The following is a 21,073-nucleotide window of genomic DNA, read 5'->3' as shown; positions in this document are numbered from 1 at the left end:
AATTGTGCACTATTGCTTACTGCTTAGTGTTGAAAGACTAGTTGGAAAATATTTTTTGGTCTAAACCTAGGCTTTTCAAAGCCACAACATACGGGTTTAAACCAAAATATTTAGCGAATATTAAACCGAAACTGTACCGAACCAAAATAAGAAATACCGAACCGTACCGAAATATTTTGGTACGGTATTTGGTATACACAATTGATAAACCGAATATCGAAATACCGAACCGAAATTCTTAAATATTGAACCGAAATACCGAATGCACACCCCTAAGCTAACCAATTAGGATATTTTACCTCGCATATTGAATCGATCTTTAAGAGTTTTTGTACCTCTTCATCGATCACTTGATTTTTGAATGATCCTTGCTTCCTTTTCTTTTGTTTGATAGGTATGAATGATGGATCTTCATTTAATTTATGAGTCATCACCTCCGGAGGTATACCTGTCATATCTGAATGGGACCATGCGAAACAATCCGCGTTAGCTTTTAAATATTCAATTAACTTACCTCTCCTATATCGATTTATTCTTGCTCCGATATGAATTCTTCGATCTGGCCATTGTTCGAATAGTGGAACAGCTTCAAGCTCCTCAATCGTTGTTTTAATGTTTTCGTTCTCCTCTAGCTCTTGAATTACATCTGGTATGGAGTCCACGTTTGTTTTTTTAAATACAATTTCTGTTGAAATTTGATTTACTGCATCTTTCTCACTTGCACCCACATCTTTTTGACTTGCAGTCGTATCTTTTTTACTTGCATTCATATCTTTTTGACATGGCTGTATCACCGAATTGATGCTCCTTGAAGTTTGTTGATCTCCTCGAATTTGTTAAATTCCCCATTTTGAAAGGAATTTGATAACCTAATGTAATGTGGATGGCACAACATCCATATCATGAATCCACGGTCTCCCAAGAATCACATTATAGGCCATATCCGTGTCTATCACTTGGAATTTTGTTTCTTTGATGACCCCTTCTGCGTATGTGCTTTGTTCCATCTCGCCCTTGGTAACAATGGTTGAGTTATCAAACCCAGATAAGGAACGTGCTTTTGGAACTACACGATCTCCCATCAGCATTTCGTTCACCACTCGTAACATAATGATATTTACGGAGCTACCTGGGTCAATCAAAACTCGTTTTACATTAGTATCATGTATAAGTAAAGATATTATTCATGCATCGTTATGAGGAATCATTAATCCATCAGCATCTGCATCATCAAAGGTTATGTTGCCGTCTTCCAGAGTTTGGCGAGTTCGCTTCCCGTGAGTTATTGTGAACTTTGTTGTTTTTCTCGTAGCTGTATAGGTTACTCCATTGACTTCTTCTCCACTGTTTATAACATTTACTGCTCTCTTTGGAGACTGCGATTTTGGGGGCCCTTGCCTATTTTTCATGTAAGCTTGTTTGCCTTTCTCACTGAACAATTCCGTCAGATAGCCCTGCTTCAATAAATGTTCCACCTCACCTTGTAATAATCTGCAGTCTGATGTTCTATGGCCGTGGTCATTATGGAACTCGCACCAAAAATCTGGGTTTCTTCTGTTTGGATTTGATCTCATCTCTTTATGCCATCGTACCTTATCCCCCATGCTTCTTAAAACAACGATCAACTCGGAGGTACTCACGTTAAAATTGTAGTCCCCAATCCTTGCGTTTGTATTAGCATCTCTGTTACGTTCACCTCGATCTTTTCTGAATCTCGACGATGACGAACCTGAATCTCTATTTGCGAACTTGTGATCAGCCTGCACGTTTTCGAATTTAGAACGAGCTTCTCACCCCGAAGGTCCCATATAAGGCTCGTACCTATTCTTACCGAACTTCTTCTCAGATTATGACCGCCTCGAACCTGTTTTTTCTTCAACCCTTGACTGAGCTACGATATCTTCTTCGATCCATAATTTGGTACTATACCTATTATAGATATCATTCCATGTCGTGGCAGGGAATTCTCGTAGTCTCTCTTTAAGCCTCTTCATAGATTCTGAACTTTTTTCGTTTAAATTTTTTGCAAATGCCATGGCTGCCCAATTGTCAGGTACTCTTGGTAGCAACATTCTTTCACGTTGGAATATGTCTACGAATTCTCGAAATAATTCTGTATCTCTTTGCTTTACTTTGAATATATCCTCCATTCTCTTTTTAACTTTTTGTGCACCCGAGTGTGCTTTTATAAATAGATCTGCAAGCTCAACAAAAGAGTCAGTAGAATTTTCAAGTAAAAGAGAGTACCATGTTAACGCTCATTTAGTAAGTGTTTCCCCAAACTTTTTGACCAGCACAGATTCAATCTCCTGCTTAGTTAAATCATTGCCTTATACTCCCGTGGTGAATGCAGTAACGTGGTCACATGGATCGGTCGTTCCATCATATTTCGGGATGTCATGCATTTTGAATTTTTTGGGAATTGGTAATGGAGTTGCGCTTGGTTTCCATGGTTGTTGTGAATATTTGTCAAAATCAACTCTTTTGGTCACAGGTGGTACGCTGGGTATTTTCTCAATACAGGCATTTTGTTCTTTCACATGTTTCTGCAAGGTTAGTATTAAAGTTTGTCAATCAGAATTATTAGGCATACCTGGTCTCTCATCACGTGACTCGTTGGGAGTTCCCCCACTTCTAGAATTAACCAACCCTGACTGTGGAATTTCCACAGTTGCAGTATTGTTTGGTGGAGGTATGAGTGGTACAACTGGTAGTCCCCTCACAAAAGCCTAGAGAGCATCATTCACGTACTCAGCAATTAACTGCTTCACAACATCCTGCTTGACAGTTTGTTCATTTCCATGTTGTTCATTGTTATGAGTAGTGGATCTTTCTGGTGATGCTTCTCTTGAATTGCGTGGGGTTCCTTGAGGTGACAGAATTGGAGTTCCTTCCACCTGTTGGTTGTTGTCATTGACATTCGACATGATTCAGTTGAGAGAGAGTGATTTGGAAAGTAAGAGAAGATTATCAGATTTCCGGTAACGGAACCAATTTATTTAATCAAAGAATTTGTTTCTCAGTCAAAGCCTATTTTTATAGGTACTCGGGCTACTGATAATCGAGAAATTCAATATTCTCTCAAAAAATAACAAAGGAAATTAGAATAAGAGATGACAAAATAATTAATTGAAAGCACAAGAAAGTAATTATATTCCAATAATAATCAAAACGTATCTGTACAAGTGACATCTCCTTCCCTTATATAGGAGTCTATAAGTACAACGTCTTTTCCCTTTTATGACCGAGTCATTATGAGCATTAATGATATTAATGAGACGTTATAATTGGTAATCGTAATTGTTCATGAAGATTCCGTCACATTTGTGATCATTCACGCTCATTAATTGATGATTCATGAATCTTCCCTCTTTACTGTCTTGATTCATTCCGCCAGTGCCTCTTCATTTAACTACTTAGACTCGAGCGACCATATCCTTTCATCTCGTAGGTGATTTGCTCAAATCTGTTATGACTCGTGTCTCTTTTAATGCATCTCTCCAGCTGTCTTTTTTTAGTGATCCTCATGTCTTGCCATATCAGCCACACATTTAATTCCACGTGTAATATTTATTTTTACCAATACATCTCTCCAGCAATTGAATATTTGGGAAGTGGATCACATTTATGGCGGGAATTTTTTGTCGTCGTTTCTCATGTATCATTGTGTCTTCTTCAGAACCAATGCATCGTATGTCACTTCCATTTAATGCATGTGACATATGGAATTCATTGATTGGCTCTGTAACTCTTCAACGGGTTTTAGGACTTTTTTGCGGCTGCGTCAGTCACGGAGTGACTGTTTCACTATGACGTTTCCATCACGACCCCCTTTACATGATGGTTGCTTCTTCGTATAAATACCTCTTTTGCCTTTGTTTTTTCGAAAAAACTTTCTAAAATGTTCTTTGTTCATAATAGTTCTTGTTTATCAGTACATATTACCTTATTGTACAACTATGTCTTCTCCAAATCCTGATCCTCGTAAAGTAGTTATAGTAGATGAATTCCCCCTTCATCTGCTTCTATCAGAAGTAGAAGAGGTGGTAGGTTACATAGTTTAGGGTTTGTATATATCCGTGGTTCTTCTTCTCAACCCAGTATTACTACCCCTTCGTCTTCTAGAACTAGGAATTCTTCTTCTCATAGATCTTCTGCTAGAAATAGGGATTCTAGTGAACCGCTTCGTGAACCCATTGTTGATAAAATTATTCCCGCTGAACTTCCCTTCTTTACTGATAGAGAATTGATTAGAAATCAAGTTACTTCTATGACTTCTCATGATCGTGCTGATATTTACCCTTCCCAGATTACTATGGGCTTGATTTCTCTTGTGCAAAGAGAATGTCATTGAAAATTCGATTTCCCAATTTTAGTCCCTAATGTAAATCAAAGGATCACTTCATACAAATGTGGTTATTCTTTTGTTTATACATATCCATTTACATTAGGCTTCAAACCACCTATCGACCCAGTCATCATAGAATTTTATCGTTTTTTCAACGTTTGTTTAGGACATATTGGCCCTATTGTATGGAGAGTTGTGGCATGCTTGAGATACTTGTCAAACTTGGCCTCTTTAACCTTTACCTTCTATCATTTGATTCATCTTTATTTTCCCAAGTTATTTTGTTATGGGGTTTTTACTCTCGTTGCCAGGAGTAAGAGGGTTTTAGTGAGCCCTGAAGATGACAAGGATCGTGGTTGGTATGTCCGATTCGTTGCTGCTCCCACAAGCGGGTTAGTGGGTGAAGAGAACATGTCTTTTCTAGAAAAGTGAAACTTTGCACGTAAGTTTCTTTTCAGATTTTTTCCTTCTCTTCTTTTTTTGTGAAGAACCTCCAATCTCATGACTGTTCCCCCCCACCCTTTTTTTTTTTTAGCAACCATGGAAGTTGTTGAGGAGATTTCAAACTTCCATGGTTGGGTAGAAATATTGTTAACTGTTGCTCCTATGGAAGAAAGGTCCTGGAAGTACCTTTCTAATAGGTTTGGTTGGAAAGTGAAGACTCATGGTATCTTTCTCTTCTACTTTCTACCTTACTTCCATACTAAAAAAATTTTACTAACTCCTCTCTTTACTAGGATTTCCCATTCGAGGTGTGAGTGCCACATCTATTGCTGCTTCGAGACTCTCTCTGTCGATGGCTCAAGAGATGATCTTGAGTTCCTCATCAAAAAGAAAAGTTGATAGGGCACACAAACTATACCAAAATGGAATCTAAGTAATTGTATATAAATAAAATACCTTAACTAATCTTTCAAAATGGAAAAACTAAAAGAGTCACTGTGGAGTTGGTGGTCTCTCTTTTGCGAAGCAATACAAAGACTTAAAGATGACCCATTTATCTCGGATTCTTAGTTAAAAGGTTGGGCCATCTCAACTATACCAATAGATTTATCAGCTGGCAGGAGGCGGAGCTAGAATTTCAAGTTTATGGTTTCAGTATTTTAAGCACTTTAAATTACTTGGTTCTAAGTTATTAATTTATAACTAAGTGATAAATTTTTCAGGACAAATACATATGTTGAACCAAAGCTACTGGGTTCGCCGAACCTGTAACCACAATGCTGGCTCCGCCCTTGCAGTTGGCATTTGGTCCTAGCTCTATCACCATCTGTCTACAGTATGATCACTTCCAGTTACAAGTTGCAAGTGGTTCAATCTTTCTTCTTTTTTTTCCATCCAATGTTGGATGCCCGCTTCGGGACCCAAGTAATTCAGATTCCTTGTTTAACCAAAGAATTTGATTCTCAATCAAAGCCTATTTTTAGAAGTACTCGGGTTACTGATAATCAAGAAATTCAATATTCTCTCAGAAATAAGAAAGGAAATTAGAATAAGAGATGACAAAATAATCAATTGAAAGCACAAGAAAGTAATTATATTCCAATAATAATCAAAACGTGTTTGTACAAATGACATCTCCTTCCCTTATATAGGAGTCTATAAGTACAACGTCTTTTCCCTTTTATGACCGAGTCATTATGAGCATTAATGATATTAATGAGACGTTATAATTGGTAATCGTAATTGTTCATGAAAATTCCATCACATTTGTGATCATTCACGCTCATTAATTGATGATTCATGAATCTTCCCTCTTTACTGTCTTGATTCATTTTGTCGGTGCCTCTTCATTTAACTACTTAGACTCGAGCGACCATATCCTTTCATCTCGTGGGTGATTTGCTCGTATCTGTTATGATTCGTGTCTCTTTTAATGCATCTCTCCAGCTGTCGTTTTTTTTTTGTGATCCACATGTCTTGCCATATCAGCCACATATTTAATTCCACGTGTAATATTTATTTTTACCAATACATTCCTGCTATGTAAGGCTAATTAAAGGGAAAAAGTTCCATCAACCTTGCAGCGAAATCTCTGTTACACAACTCTCTTTCACGTGAAACCTTTTACACACTCAACCTTTCAAAAGTGTGTCTAAGACACACTACTTTTGATCAGATAGCACTTGCGTGTTTACACACAAAAAAAGCGCGTGAAGTACGTAAAAATCCCACTTTTTGTCTTCTCTCCCCACAGGAACCCCTCCCCCTCCCTCTGGTCTTCTTCCTCAGACCATCCCCCCTCATCTTCTTCCCCAAATAGAATTTTTGAAAGAACATAAAATTTTAGATCTAAAATTGAGTAGTTTTTTTGGTTTATTGTCCAAATTTTGTGATAACCATTTATTTGTGATAGATTTAAAAGCTTTAACAGTAATATTGAAGGTTTGGTGAAAAAATCTAGAATCTACCATTGTTGAGGATCGAAAAAATCTTGAAAATTCAATTGAGTCTTGTTGATTATTGGGTTGTTGAATTCAATTTGTTGCTCGATTATTTTTCACTAGTTATTTAGATAGTGTGGTTGAATTTTGGTATTGTTGAAAACTTTCTCACAAACAACTATGGTAGAAGTAACAATTTTGCTTAAGATAGAAAATGGGAAGATGAACAAGATGAGTTTTAATTGTAATTTCTAATATTTTTTTTCTTTTTAAAGTCATTGACACGTGTCACCAGGGGCAGAGCTACAGTAGTGGGTGCGGGTTCGGGCGAACCCATTGACTTTTTCCAGAACCCTGTATTTGTATTGAAATATTTACTAAATCTATATAAATATATACTGTCGAACCCAATAACAAAAGAGGTCTTGGTTCAATGGTAAGGGATGTGGGTTCATTTGGGAAAGATGGGGGTTCGATTCGCTCTGAAAGTAGTGTTTTATTTTAAAATTTAGAACTCAAACACATCAAATTCTAGTTTCGCCTCTGCGTGTCACGACCCTATTAGGGTGTGACTTTTAAAAAATTGGTCAAGCACAAAAGTTGTGTGTTTTAGACATACTTTTAAAAGGTTGAGTGTATAAAAGATTTTTCGTGAACGTGAGGTGTGTAACAGAGATTTCGGTGCACGATCGACGGATAAATTATGTATTTTGCCTTATTTATATACTCAAACTGAAACCTTTGATTATGTATGAATCATATCCATCTCACCCGCCACAACCATTCCATTGGTGGTTATTATTTAAATCTCACTGTAAATGCTCTAACCCCAACAAATATTAGGTAGTTAGTTGAAAAAGATGCCAAGTCAAGTCTAAAATAATAAACTAATGTAATAATTTATATTTGTTTGAATTGTTGGAGAAAGGAAAAATTGGAATTTAAAGACAAAGGAAATCTTTTGGGACAGAAGATTCAAGTTACTAGAGTTGAGGAAATCTATGAAATTTTATTTTAAATTACTTTAAAATTTGATCAGACATTAATGTGTAACTCCGTCTTCTGTTTTTTAATGCTAAAGTCATTATTTAATCTTCCACGAGGAAATAGACGTTGTTTGAACAAACTAGTACGTCTTTTTATAATCATTCTTTTAAAAGGTTGTAGAAAACAAAAACAAAAAGGAAACGAAAACGAGAAGAGAATTGGTTAAAAGAGAGAAGAAGTCAAAGTTCAAGTTAGGTTATATGGCCGTTGCGGGTTGAAATGGTAAGAAAAATGCAGAAACATTTGGTCCTATTACGGGACAGATTGTACAGATTAAAACGTGGCACAGAGAGGTGGGACATGATAGAGAAGGGATCAAAATGTTTATACATTTCTGGTCCCGACCACCATCTTCTGCTAAAACTGCGAATTCAACGGTCACGTTCTACAGCGCCGTAACCTTTGAGTTTTAACTCATTTGCCCATATTTGAATTCGGCAGCACTACAACAACAACAACAACCCATTATAATCTCATTAGTGGGGTTTGGGGAGGGTAGTGTGTACGCAGACCTTACCCCTACCCTAGGGTAGAGAGGCTGTTTGCAATAGACCCTCGGCATCCTTCCCTCCAAGAACTCCCCACCTTGCTCTTGGGGTGACTCGAACTCACAACCTTTTGGTTAGAAGTGGAGGGTGCTTACCACGTAAATGTATATGTACACATATAAGGGTTTTTAACACGAAAAATGATCAAAATTATCCCCCAACTATCGAAAATAACTCAAATATACCCTCAGTTTATTTTTGGTACCAAATTTATCCTCGCCGTCTAAAAATTGGACAATTATTACCCTAAAAACTAACGACTGTCATATCAGCTTTTGGACATACTTAAATATTACGAAAAGAGGGTCAAAATTGCCCTCAAACTATCAAAAATAGCTCAATTATATCCTTCATTTATGTTTGGTACCAAATATGTCCTTGCCCTAAAATCTAACAGCTGCCACATCAGCTTTTGGATCTATTTAAATATTATAATCATATTGACATGCCAGTACAATATGACCAAAAAAAAACCTTCTCCACCCGCAAGAACCCATTTTCTGCGAAGGTTTGCTGCATTTCCCGTGAAGGCGCAGTGACGCACTTTAGGTGGCCTGCTAGCTAGACCAGTGAGGAGGGGAAGGATGAGGTGGTGTCTAAAAAATGTATCTTTTTATGAGGTTTTGGGTCTAGGTCTTATTTGCTGTCGGTCTTCTTTTCTTTTCTGTTGATGAAGGCTGGAAGTGGAAGGGTATAGCATTTTAGAAGATGGTTTCATTCTAATGGTTTTCGAGTTTTTTATGAGAGTTGTTTTTCAAAGGATATATCTCTGCAACTAATTTATGACCTTTTTGAGCTATGAGCTTTGATAGCTAGCCATGGGAGTACTCCAATATGCAGCTTTTGCTATTCTCCACCATTTTTGTGATAAGATTTCTGATTTTAAGTGATAAAAGTTGGTATTTTATTTCTTGTATAGTATATTGAAATTTTTACAGATTTGTGAATCTTAAAAATAGCCCAACTAAATTTCTCATAATAAGATTGGTGTGACTTTAATTATTTTGAAGGAGCAACACTTAGATGTGTCAACGAATGAAAATGGAGAAGGAAATGTTATTCGTGGGGGCTTTTGTCAAGATGGAGGACCGTCTGTTGGAGATAGACTTTTGTTGTTCACATGAGCTCATGTGACAGTCGTTAGTTTTTAGGGCAGTAATGGTCTAATTTTAAACATCAAGGTACCAAACACAAACGGAGGATATAATTGAGCTATTTTCGATAGTCTGAGGCCAATTTTGACCCTTTTTTCATAATATTTAAATATGTCCAAAAGTTGATGTGACAGCCGTTAGTTTTTAAGGCAATCATGGTCCAATTTTCAGACGGACGAGGATAAATTTGATATCAAAAATAAATGGAGGGTATATTTGAGCTATTTTCGATAGTTCGAGGATAATTTTGATTATTTTCTGCTTTTTAACATAACAACTGGAATTTCATATAGCCAAAGTTCCACCGTTGTATTTCTGATTAAAAATGGGAAACTTGTATCGTTTCACCATGTCACTTGGTGATAGATGATAACGAAAAATTAACCCAAATAACCGTCCTCCTAATTACTTAAATTAAAAATAATCGGCGGATGTATAATATGTATAAAATTTATGTATAATATGTGTATAACTATGTATAATCTATGTATACCGACTAGAAAAAGTAAACAGTGAATCTGACCGGCTATTTGTTTAATAATCCCGAATCACATTCTCGTGTTCAACAATAATAATATGACATGTCTCTTGAGTAAATACTTTTTATTGCTTAGTTATTACTCTATTATTAATAAATATTATATCTGTCACGACCCAAAATCCATTAAAGGTCGTGAGGGCGCCTAACACCACTATTAGCCAAGCCAACAATAAAGGAATATCTTAATTGCTTATATTAGTATTTGAAATCAAATTTTTCTTCAATTACATAGTACGAAATGAGATGTACGAAAGTGAATGAAAATATTTTCGCAACTACATTAATGAATAACCCGTCCCAAACCCCGGTGTCACAAGTGTATGAGCATCAACTAGGAAGTAAAATAAAATACAACATCTGTCTGGAATACAAATTAGACATGATAAATACAAATAACTCTGAAGGAGACTCTGTTGGCTGCGGATCGTAACATAAAATGCAGCTCACAGTAAGTCCCCGCATCATGCGCGCCCCAAAGGACCACCAGACATAAAAGTACCTGCACAAAAATGTGCAGCAAGTGTAGTATGAGTACGTAAATCAACATGTACCCAGTAAGTATCTAACCTAACCCCGGAGGACTAGTGATGAGGGGTTGGCATCGACACTCACTAGTGGTCCAATAATATCAGGTACAATAAAGAGGTGAACAAATATGAGGTAAAATAAATAAATAAAATAAATAAGTATAAATACGTGGTAAAATTCTCCTCTTTACAGTAGGCTCAAGCTCTAAATTAGCAAATTTGCTTCTCAACCGGAGCATATATATAAATATATATTGGACCTCACCAAAATGGGTCGTTATACTTCAAAACAGGAAGAACTCACGGATACACTGGCTTCTTGCCAAATGTTACGCACGATTTTATGAGGATATTTTATAGAAATACCGAGGCGTACGACCCGATCCCATCATAATCTATGCACTGCTGAGGGTCGAACAACACGAACCATAAATGCATCTATTAACTTGTCGAGGCGAACGGCCCGCTCCCATGAGAGTGTGGTACATAAATCCCGCCGAGGCGAACGACCCGATCCCATTAGAGTAAGAAGCTTTAACGGGTCCTTGATCCCACTCACGAATAAACATGTGAGTTATAATTTATTTAACGAAAAACCTTTCAATGAAACATACATATATATATCGCGGACACAATTTCATAAGAGGAGTACAATTATTTCGTGACTAATCATGAAACTCGTGAAGTCTCTACAATAACGAGTCTATCACTCTACACATGTCTAGTCTCAAGTCATAATGCGAGATAAAAGAATTAAACGAGCAAAGATAATCACTTTAGTGCAAGTATAGCATGGTGTGAACCTAAGTCTACCCGGACAATAACATGATTCTAACTACGTATAGACTCTCGTCACCTCGTGCGTACGTAGTCCCCACAACAAGTTTCACATATTTAAATATATTACCTAGGAGTAGTTTCGCCCTCACAGAGTTAGATATGAGACTTACCTCGTCTCAAAGCTTACTTTCCGGTCCAAAATTGTGCTTTAAATCCTCAACTCGGTGCCAAACGACCCGAAGCTAGTCAAATATTATATAAAATAGTCAATACATGCTCAAGAGTTCACATCCCAACTATTAAAGTGATTTTTCCAACCCAAATTGAAGAATTCCTAAAATTCACCCCCGGGTCCACGTGCCCGGATTCCGAAAATTTTTGAAGAAAATTATTACTCATAATCTCATGAACTCAAATATATGATTCTTATCTAATTCCATAATTATTTTCGTGGGTTAATCCTATTTTTATCAAAACCCTAGGTTTTTTCATCTAAACCCTTGATTTCACCAATTTTTACATGTTAATCTACCCTTAATCTATGTATTTAACTCATGTTGTGTAGAAATTACTTACCTCAAAGTGCTAGGTAAAACCCCCTTTTCAAGACTTCCAAAAATCGCCCAAGAGATGAAAGAAATGAGCTAAATGGCCTAAGTCCCACATTTAATAAAGTTATGCACAGGTCTGAGATGTTGCATTTGCGACACCTGATTCGCAAATGCGAAGGTCGCAAAATGCGAACTGGGCTCCCACTGCCAAGGTCGCAAATGCAACCAAGGACTCGCAAATGCCAACCCTGTCAAGGTCGCAAATGCAACTGATTTCTCTCAAATGCGAGTTATGCCCAGATCAGGCTTCTTCTCAAATGCGAACCTTTCTCGTATTTGCGAGACCTGCAACATTTGCCAAGAAGCACCAGAAAAACTAAAGTTTTTCTCATCCTCCCGAACGTCCGAAACTCACCCGAGCCCTCGGGACTCCACACCAAACACACACACAAGTCTAACAACATCATACGAACTATCTCGAGCGACCGAAACATTGAAATAACATCAAAAACCACGAATCGAACGCTAAAACGCATGGATTAACTCATGAACTCAAAAACTTCTGAAAATATTCCAGCGCGTCCGATTCCTATCAAATCAATTCGGAATGACGCCAAAGTTTGCGTGCAAGTCTTAAATGATATTACGGACCTACTCCAACTTCCGGAACTGGAATCCAAACCCAATATCAAAAAGTTCACCCTCGGTCAAACTTTCCAAAAACTTCAAATTTTCATTTTCGCCAAATGACCCCGAAACGACCTACAGACTTCCAAATCCACTTCTGAACGTGGCCCTAAGTCCAGAATCACCATACAGAGCTATTTCCAGACTCGAAATCCCAAACGGACATCGATAACATTGAAATTCATTTCAACCCAAATTTATGAAATCCTTCCAAAATGCCAACTTTCCACAATAGGCGCCCGAAATGCTCCCGGGTCATCCAAAACCCGATCCGGACATACGCCCAAGTCTAAAATCATCATACGAATCTGTTGGAACCTTCAAATCCCGATTCCGAGGTTGTTTACTCAAAATCACACCTTAGTAAATTCTTCCAACTTAGAGCTTCCGAAATGAGAATTTTTTTTCTAAATCAACTCTGGACTTTTCGAAATTCAATTTCGACCATACGTACAAGTCATAATACCTGAAGTGAAACTATTCATGGCCTCAAATTATCGAACGATGCGTTAGGACTCAAAACGACCGATCAGATCATTACAATATCTCAATTTATTACTTTCAAAATATAATCGTAATTGGTCTACATACATAATTGTAGATAAACTATTTTTCTATTACTACTCCCTCTATCCTCTTCCAACTAAAGTCTAAAGACCGTTGGTTATGTTATCCAGGCGAGAATGGCAAATGCCAAGCCCCACGTAAGTCGTAACTAGGCAGTCTATTTTATCCTCTATTTTCGCTTTTAGAAAACCATAGGATATAGTTTCTGCCCACTAACAAACATTCTTGTATTAATCGTTCTCAAACAACTGGTGTCTCTTCCAAAGTTATTGAAGCATCTAATATATCGTAATTCAAACTCATAAAAGACAAAAACACTTTAACATACTAAAAGAAGTTTGACTTAATGTTTTAATTATAATTAAATGCATCACCTAACAAGATGCTTGGTCTTTAACAGCTAGAATTTCGTTGTAAGGAACGGATTGCTTCTGTGTCCCTTTTGTCGTTTCTCTATTGTAGCTGATACGATTTTTTACTTTTCTTCTCTTTCTTTTTTCTTTCATTTTCAACCCTTACTAAAAATTTGTAACTAAACAGAACAATATTGAAATCTTAGAGGTTTTAATTCCCTTTCTGGATTATGGATGGTATAAGCCACCTTACCGTTTTCCTTTTTAGTTTCAGATATACAGTGGGAACGTGTAGGATGTTATGATCATGTAATTGATTACCAAAAGGATTAAAAATACTAAAACGTTACACTCAATATGTGTTTGGAGTGGGTTACATTGGCGATCCTTTTCTTGCTCTCTTTTTGTCCCTAAAAATAGTAACATAGTACGATCTTTATTTATTTCTCATTCTAGTATTTTATTTTATTGTTTTTATTTAGACAGAATCATGTTAAAGTTAAAATTCTACTCGGTTGTAGGTATACGACTATACAGTATGCAAGCAATTTTCACTCGAAGATACGTTCCTCTTTTATGTTTTTCACGATTCATGATATTAAATGCATAGTACTAAATTGCTAGAAAATTCAAAAATTCTGGTCGAAGAAAGAAGAAAGTAAAAAAGGGGAGGATGTGAAGGAAAAAATATGCACGCACAAATCACAATCTTTGGGATGCACAAAAGATACGAGTACGAGAGATAATGGCAACGCCAGTGTATAGAAAAAAGCTGCCAGGTAGGTAAATGGCCCACTTTTAACGAATTCCAGCACTGCCAACTTTTTCTTTAATTTTTGTTTTTCCAACCTAGCATTGTCAATGAAAAGATTTTTTAAATTAAGATAAACTTTTTTTTATCTTCCATCTTCCTTACTTTCGTTATCCACAAGCTCCCCCATTATTAAAAGCGTATAATAATAACAAAGAAGTCCATATAAGTAAATGTATAATCCTTCAATAATGGAGATGCCACAAATAAAACTAATTTTATATATGTAGTTTATAGATAAAAAATAGATAGAAAGGTGCACATCGAAATGATTGAATCGCCATTAAAAAAAAATAGAAAAATAATATTATACATACGCTCTCAGAATAAAAGTAAAAAATGTATAATTTTTTGTATGTTTTTTTATATATAAACTTATGTATGTTATACAGTAAAAACATATACGAATTTTATATACTTTTGTGGTTACCGAATATATATAGATTCTAGCCTGATCTTTGCCCAAATAATTCTAACATTCCTTGACATTTGGTTGCCATTGTCTAATTTCCCTGTTAATGGTGTAAAAGAAAAGAAAAATACAAGTAACCGATACAAATAAAGCATGTCGTTATTTCATTTCCCTTAAATAAAAGGGGGTAAAGGGGAAATAAGAAAGAAATAAAACTCGACAAAAGGAAAAAAAGAAAGAAAGTGAGAGAGCACAAAAACTCCGGCGACAACTCCAGTCCGCCTCGGCCTCTTTTTAAATTATTCTGCTCTTATAGAAAGCAAAGTAAACTGCATTTTCCTTAACCTTCCATTAACTGAAAACCTAGCCGGAAAACGGCTTTATTCGCCGCCGTGAGATGGCCCTTGAGACGCCGTCTCCTCCGGTTTTATTCTCTACACTTTCATTTCCTCTACAATCTATTATTCACCAAATCGGACCTGAACTTGTTTTGTAATTAGCATTGGTAATTGGAATTACGGATGGCCTCAATGGGGAAGGTGCTGGAGAAAGTAAGGAGATGTTTGAGGACTATATATTTCATGGCGGCGATGTTAGCGTCGCTGTTGATGCTATCGGCGCCGGTGATGGTGATACTAGGGGATGTACTGGTACCGAGCATATTGATTTCAAGCTTCACGTGCGTAAGGTGTTACAGTTTCAAGGAGCATTTGCAACGATATGCCTTCAAAACTTCCTTGACCGATATTCCTCTCGTTTCCATTCTGAGATCTCTTATCATCACATGTACGTGCTTAGTTACTACTTCCCTTTCAATTTTTGAGCCCGCCCGAGTTAGCTGAGCGCAAGTAGTTGATACTTAATTGCTGAAAGAAACTGATTATATAAAATAAGCAGCAATTGAATAGAAGCGCTAAAACTGATAATAAGCAATTGATGGAATATTTTTCTTTACTGTCTTTAAGTATTAGTTCCAAATGTCTTGATGTTGAGATTCAAATTGGAATTCGTTCTAACTTGTTATTGTTCTGTGATGATAGGTGTTTATTCTCTGTGTGATGGACCTGGTCTCTCACATGGACCATATCTCGGGACTGTTACATTCTGTTCATTTATATCCATTGTTCTTCTTTCCGTAAAGGCTTGTGTTTTCTCTGTCAATTCATACCTCGAGGCTGAAGCTGAAGCTTCATCTGCTATCTCAAAGCAAAAGCTTCATTTGAAAAAGTCATGGGGGATGCATGTGTTGTTTTTATCATCTGTAGTGTTTGCTATTGGACATACTGTTGTTGCCTATAGAACAAGCTGTCGAGCTAGGAGGAAGCTCTTGTTTCACCGAGTTGACCCCGAAGCTGTAAGTTGTTATGTTTTTCCCCTTCTGGTTTCCTTAATATCTTGGATACATTTAATTCATTCACTGGCGGAGCCAGATATTTATACGAGGGGATTACAAAAGACATTAAAATGTCGCACTTCGGATTTGAAACTGTCACCAAAATAAATTTTTGAAGCCATCTTTGCCACTAGACTAGAATTTTTTCTTATATTGAGGGATTCAACAGTTCATATATAACAAATAAAAAAAACTCGCTTTTCTCTATTTACGCAATATAACTTTTTGATGGAGGGGATTCAATTGAAACCCCTTATTCCTACCTAGCTCCACCCCTGAATTCATTGATAACACGGTGCCAATGGTTCATTGCATATTTTGACATAAACAAGCTTTTTTTTTTATTTTATAGATTGACTTCTGACTGAAGTTTATCTGTCTAAGTGCAATTCTTGTGATTTATCAATGATAATGTTAAATTGTGAAGGTAATCGGTGCTGTTGGTTTTTCTTGATTTCTCATTGCTCTTCAGAAGATGCAATTTAGTGGAACCTATAAGTTTGTAACAGCTCTTTTATCTGAAATAACAGGTGCTTCCTTGTAAAGTTGTCTTCTCTGCATACCATAAGGTTCCACGGTCTCCAACTCCTTCCGCTGGGAAAGCATCAAAATGTGATAGTGAAATGAGGAGGAAACTTGCTATCTCAGCTCGTGAGGAAGGAGAAATTCCTGCCAAACTGCTTGCTGATGTTGACAGCTTATTCTTCTCTTGCTTAGGGGTTACTCTTCATTACAAACTTAGGTTGCCTGTATCACCTTGTCGTTCCTTGTCCTCCACACCCCGTGTTGACAGGCCATTAAATCTTTTATCAAATTCGGATTATTGTATCCGGAGGAACTACAGTAGTCAATTTCTTGCGAACTGTCTATCCACACCTTTATTAAATGGTTTTCAAACCCCCTCCATCCTGTCTGAAGAAATGTCTAATCTCAACCTAGATGAAGTCGGTGATGGAGATGCAGTTCATGGGTCGGGGTCTCCTCTGTCTATACCAGATCTGGAAGGTAATGATCAGTTTGGAATTGTTCTGGTGCATGGTTTTGGCGGCGGGGTCTTCTCTTGGAGAAATGTGATGGGAGTACTAGCTCAGCAGGTAGGTTGTGCAGTCACTGCTTTTGACAGGCCAGGATGGGGATTGACATCTAGGCCTTTCCGACCAGACTGGGAGGAGAATCAATTGCCTAATCCTTATACGCTTGATGCTCAGGTAATATCTCACTTTTCAATCGTATGTTTCAATGACCATTTAGTTAAATTCAGCACGAAACCAAACAAGAGAGGTGACAGTAATGAATTGAAAATAAACAGCGAGTTATCAATTTAAGTGCAGTACCAGAAAAGTGAGTCTGTAAACTTTAGCACAAATGTTATACAGACTAACAGAGTATTCAAGGCTCTGATTTCTAGGATATTATGTATATATGTGTATGCATATGATGTATTGTATACATGTAGAGAGTTTCTTTGACTTTGAAAAGAGATGGCATCTGAAATGATCCTTTTCAATTAGTCTTGGAGAGTCTGATTGTTGGGCTATATTTGTCCTTCATTCAAACAGATACTAGTAATGATGACAACCGGGGATGTTGTTTTCCTTTTAAATTTCTTCGCTTTTCTCTTTGACAGTTAATTTTTCACTTTTCAGGTTGACCTGCTTCTGTCTTTTTGCTCAGAGATGGGTTTCACTTCAGTGGTACTTGTTGGCCATGACGATGGTGGATTGCTTGCACTAAAGGCTGCACAAAGAATGCAGTCATCCACAAATTTTATTAATGTGAGTGATAACGGTGTGTGCTTTAACAAGTATAGTTAGCATAAGTCTTATCGTCTTTGGATGAATTGTAAACCTGGTAAAATTGCAATTCAAATTTGAGAAAAGATGTCAGTAGCCCACTTCTTTTCTTACAAACATACATTTAGTGTCCTCGTTGAAAAGGATGATGTGGAATCTTGTGTACCCTCAGTTTTAAACCTATGCACTCCAATTTATTGCATAGTTGTTCATGCTTTGACTGTTTAACTACTTTTGCCTTCTATATTAGGTTAAGATCAAGGGAATTGTATTATTGGGTGTTAGCCTGTCAAGAGAACTGGTTCCTGCCTTAGCAAGAATATTATTACGCACTTCGCTCGGAAAAAAGCACTTGGTGCGTCCTCTTTTGCGAGCGGAAATTACTCAAGTTGTTAATAGACGAGCATGGTATGATTCAACCAAGTTGACAACTGACGTTTTGAGCTTATACAAGGTATGCTTGCTTATGATTGAAATGTTGATTGTGCTAAAGACTTTCTTTGTTTAATTGTCAATAAACATCTAATTTTGCTGTCTACAAATTCAAGCAAATTTTGTTCTGCTTTTCTGTATTCTGGGACGGATGATACCATAGTCCTCCTCAATGTAGACTTTTGAGTGTGCTACTTATGATAATTAATTTTTGAGTGGAAGTTAGGAAGAAAAAAAAAAGACGCAAAATGAAGATAATCACACCTTGTAGAAGCTCCTTTTAGCATGAATACATATAATGAACTGGATCATTTAATATGTACCCGGGGATGAAAAATTATCAAAGAAAAGATTGATGAACTGTAGAAGTACCTGTTTGGAGAGGTTCCAGTACATGTATATTTATGTGAAAGAAAAACTTAATAGGTTCATATCACAGAAAAGCTAGTGTTTATGAGGGTTCAACTTGTGCTATGAATGAACTGAAACCATTGTGGAAAAGTTTTAGAAGACTGCCCCCTAAACAGTTCTTGCCACTTCTGGGCATGTAAGATGCCTATAGTTTTCTTCATAAGTTACAAGACGCCTACAATTGGATTAGATATTATGGGCTTTATCAGTTTCCCTGTTTTCTTCTTTTGCGAAATTTTCAGGTCCCTTCTTTCGACATATTTACATTCTTTATATATATCAGATTCCAATCTTAAGCCTTTCTGCTTGTGTATATAATCAGGCACCGTTATGTGTGGAAGGTTGGGATGAAGCACTCCATGAGATAGGGAAGCAGTCATATGAGACAGTCCTCTCCCCAGAAAAAGCCGCAGCACTGCTGAAAGCAGTTGAAAGCTTGCCAGTTTTGGTGATTGGGGGAGCTGAAGATGCACTTGTACCTTTAAAGTCTGTTCAAGCTATGGCTTCAAAACTTGTGAATTCTGTGAGTTATCGCGTTCTCTATATCTATCTCTGCAGCTGTAGTCTATTGTATGTCATTATCTAACTCTGTGTCATATGGATTGGTTTTCACAATAGAAGCTGAATTACTTGATCTAGATCAGTGCAAGTGATTATGCCCTTAGTTAATAACTTAGTTGTTTTCTTTACACAGTCCGGAACATATCAAAACCAAACACCGCCTAGTATGATTATTCTTGCCTCATGTATGATTTTACTCCCATGGGAACCGATCTGTAATATACCTCGTACAGAGAAATTTTTAGAAGTTCCTGTGTTTGTGACTAAATTGAATGGAACTGATTCAACAAGAAACTAATGAAGAAATGGGACTACCGCTACCTTTTAGCCACTACAATTCCTGAACATTGATTTAGAAAGAGAAAAGTTAAACTGAAAAAGTCCATCATGTCCCAAGAATAGAGAATTCAGCTCCCAGCACGAAAGCACATATAGATCACTGCGTAGTATTAATTTTCTTTTCTGGCTGCTAATTGTTGCATGATGTCTTGAATGACACCTTTATTTTGTTGAAAATCCTGTGTCGTTGGGTGTAGACTTGTATGCACATAATGAATGTGTATAGCGAATAAGATACTAATACCTCCTGGGGATGAAATTGAAACGACATTTTGTGAACTTGCTTCAGATAAAAGCATAATTTTTTAAGATGCTCAGGCTATTAACTTGTAAAATCTATTTAACTTACAGAGACTGGTTGCAATATCGGGGTGTGGTCATCTTCCGCATGAGGAGTGTCCGAAGGCATTGTTAGCTGCTATGTCACCGTTCATCAATAGAATTTTAGTTGATCAACTGCAACACCAATAGGGTGCTCTCTGTTAAGTCAAGCGGCGTCCTGTATATTTATTTATATCATTTTGTATTTTTCTTTTTAGAGTTACTTGAAAGGTAGCTCATCTTTAGGTAGTCTTGCTGATAGTTTGGAGCTCTGCTTTAGAGCTTTTAGTTTTAGTTTCACAGATTCTTAAGCTTGTTTTACCAGTTGCTGTTATCCGCCACATAAGGAGTGGAGATAACTTTTCTATGTACATCTTTTCAGCAGAAACGTGCAGAGTAGTTTCCCCAAGGTGGATTTCTTTCCATCTCTTTCTCATTTGTGTTCTTTTTCCTGAGAAACTATGATTAACTGGAAGATCATTTGGTGTTTTCAGATCATGCGTTCCATCATTAGACGTGTCAAGAAGTAGTACATGTACTTGGTCTCTTAAGATGAAACCTTGAGTATTTGTCAAGTTTTTCTGGTTGGATAATTTCTCTTAATTCCATTCACAAGGAATGTATTGTAGTCTCTCAGCGTACGGAATATAGGGTCTACTGTTCAAGAGAATCTGACTAATTATTGGAGTATTCCACTGTTGACCATAGGGATATATAGATGAAAACTTAATTGAGCGTTGTTATAAGAAAATTAAATTATGGTGGATGCCTACTCTTCCTCCGTTATCTTCCTTCATGATCTCTATCTTAAATGCTTAATGACATTCAATGACATATTTTCCTTCACTTTTCATGCCTATATAAAGGCCTTGTAATAGAAAAATACACACAATTGAAGAAGAAAATCTCTTCCTTCTCTCTATCTCTGTTTCTTGTTCATGTTTTACTAAATCACTTTTATTTCATAACAGTTATCAGCACGATGCCCTAATCAATTGAGTTACTTACATCTACAAAGTTGTCCTACATCATAAAAGGCATGATCATGCCGTACCTAATGTTCCTCTTAAAGAGATAAGCTTTTCTTTCACATTTAGCAATTTCAAAGAATGG

General features: G+C 36.8%; 2 protein-coding genes across 3 annotated transcripts; one reads left to right on the top strand and one right to left on the bottom strand.

Moving 5' to 3' along the window:
- Positions 1-1,184: 1,184 nt before the first annotated feature.
- LOC142179794 (uncharacterized) lies at positions 1,185-2,927 on the bottom strand. The gene is made up of 4 exons (XM_075250670.1): positions 2,775-2,927; positions 2,594-2,729; positions 1,881-2,197; positions 1,185-1,760 (listed from the first exon to the last, which is right to left on the bottom strand). Exons 1-4 carry the CDS (start codon positions 2,925-2,927, stop codon positions 1,185-1,187), a joined length of 1,182 nt encoding a protein of 393 aa, XP_075106771.1.
- Positions 2,928-14,888: 11,961 nt separating this feature from the next.
- On the top strand, positions 14,889-20,726 carry LOC107790865 (uncharacterized). 2 transcript variants are annotated; one of them, XR_012708504.1, is made up of 8 exons: positions 14,889-15,496; positions 15,751-16,064; positions 16,634-17,311; positions 17,750-17,878; positions 18,147-18,350; positions 19,062-19,262; positions 19,991-20,370; positions 20,455-20,726. XR_012708504.1 is itself a non-coding variant. In XM_016612829.2 (7 exons), the coding sequence occupies exons 1-7, from the start codon at positions 15,232-15,234 to the stop codon at positions 20,108-20,110; spliced, it is 1,911 nt and encodes a 636-aa protein (XP_016468315.1). In that variant the 5' UTR covers positions 14,894-15,231; the 3' UTR covers positions 20,111-20,455. The 2 variants fall into 2 exon arrangements, 1 of the variants encoding a protein (XP_016468315.1); XM_016612829.2 differs by having other exon boundaries at positions 14,894-15,496; positions 19,991-20,455.
- Positions 20,727-21,073: the final 347 nt, after the last annotated feature.

This window comes from Nicotiana tabacum, chromosome 4, assembly GCF_000715075.1.
Source record: "Nicotiana tabacum cultivar K326 chromosome 4, ASM71507v2, whole genome shotgun sequence".
Classification (NCBI taxonomy): domain Eukaryota; kingdom Viridiplantae; phylum Streptophyta; class Magnoliopsida; order Solanales; family Solanaceae; genus Nicotiana; species Nicotiana tabacum.
This window is presented reverse-complemented; position numbering and strand designations above follow the sequence as displayed.

Excerpts from the sequence above, each read along its gene's own strand:
- LOC142179794 (XM_075250670.1), bottom strand. The coding sequence starts at position 2,927 with ATGTCGAATGTCAATGACAACAACCAACAGGTGGAAGGAACTCCAATT. Across the intron at positions 2,730-2,774 it reads AACAAACTGTCAAGCAGGAT|GCTTTTGTGAGGGGACTACC; the intron begins GTTGTGAAGCAG and ends GATGCTCTCTAG. Across the intron at positions 2,198-2,593 it reads GTCACGTGATGAGAGACCAG|ATCTATTTATAAAAGCACAC; the intron begins GTATGCCTAATA and ends TTGAGCTTGCAG.
- LOC107790865 (XM_016612829.2), top strand. The coding sequence starts at position 15,232 with ATGGCCTCAATGGGGAAGGTGCTGGAGAAAGTAAGGAGATGTTTGAGG. Across the intron at positions 15,497-15,750 it reads GAGATCTCTTATCATCACAT|GTGTTTATTCTCTGTGTGAT; the intron begins GTACGTGCTTAG and ends CTGTGATGATAG. Across the intron at positions 17,879-18,146 it reads CATCCACAAATTTTATTAAT|GTTAAGATCAAGGGAATTGT; the intron begins GTGAGTGATAAC and ends CTTCTATATTAG.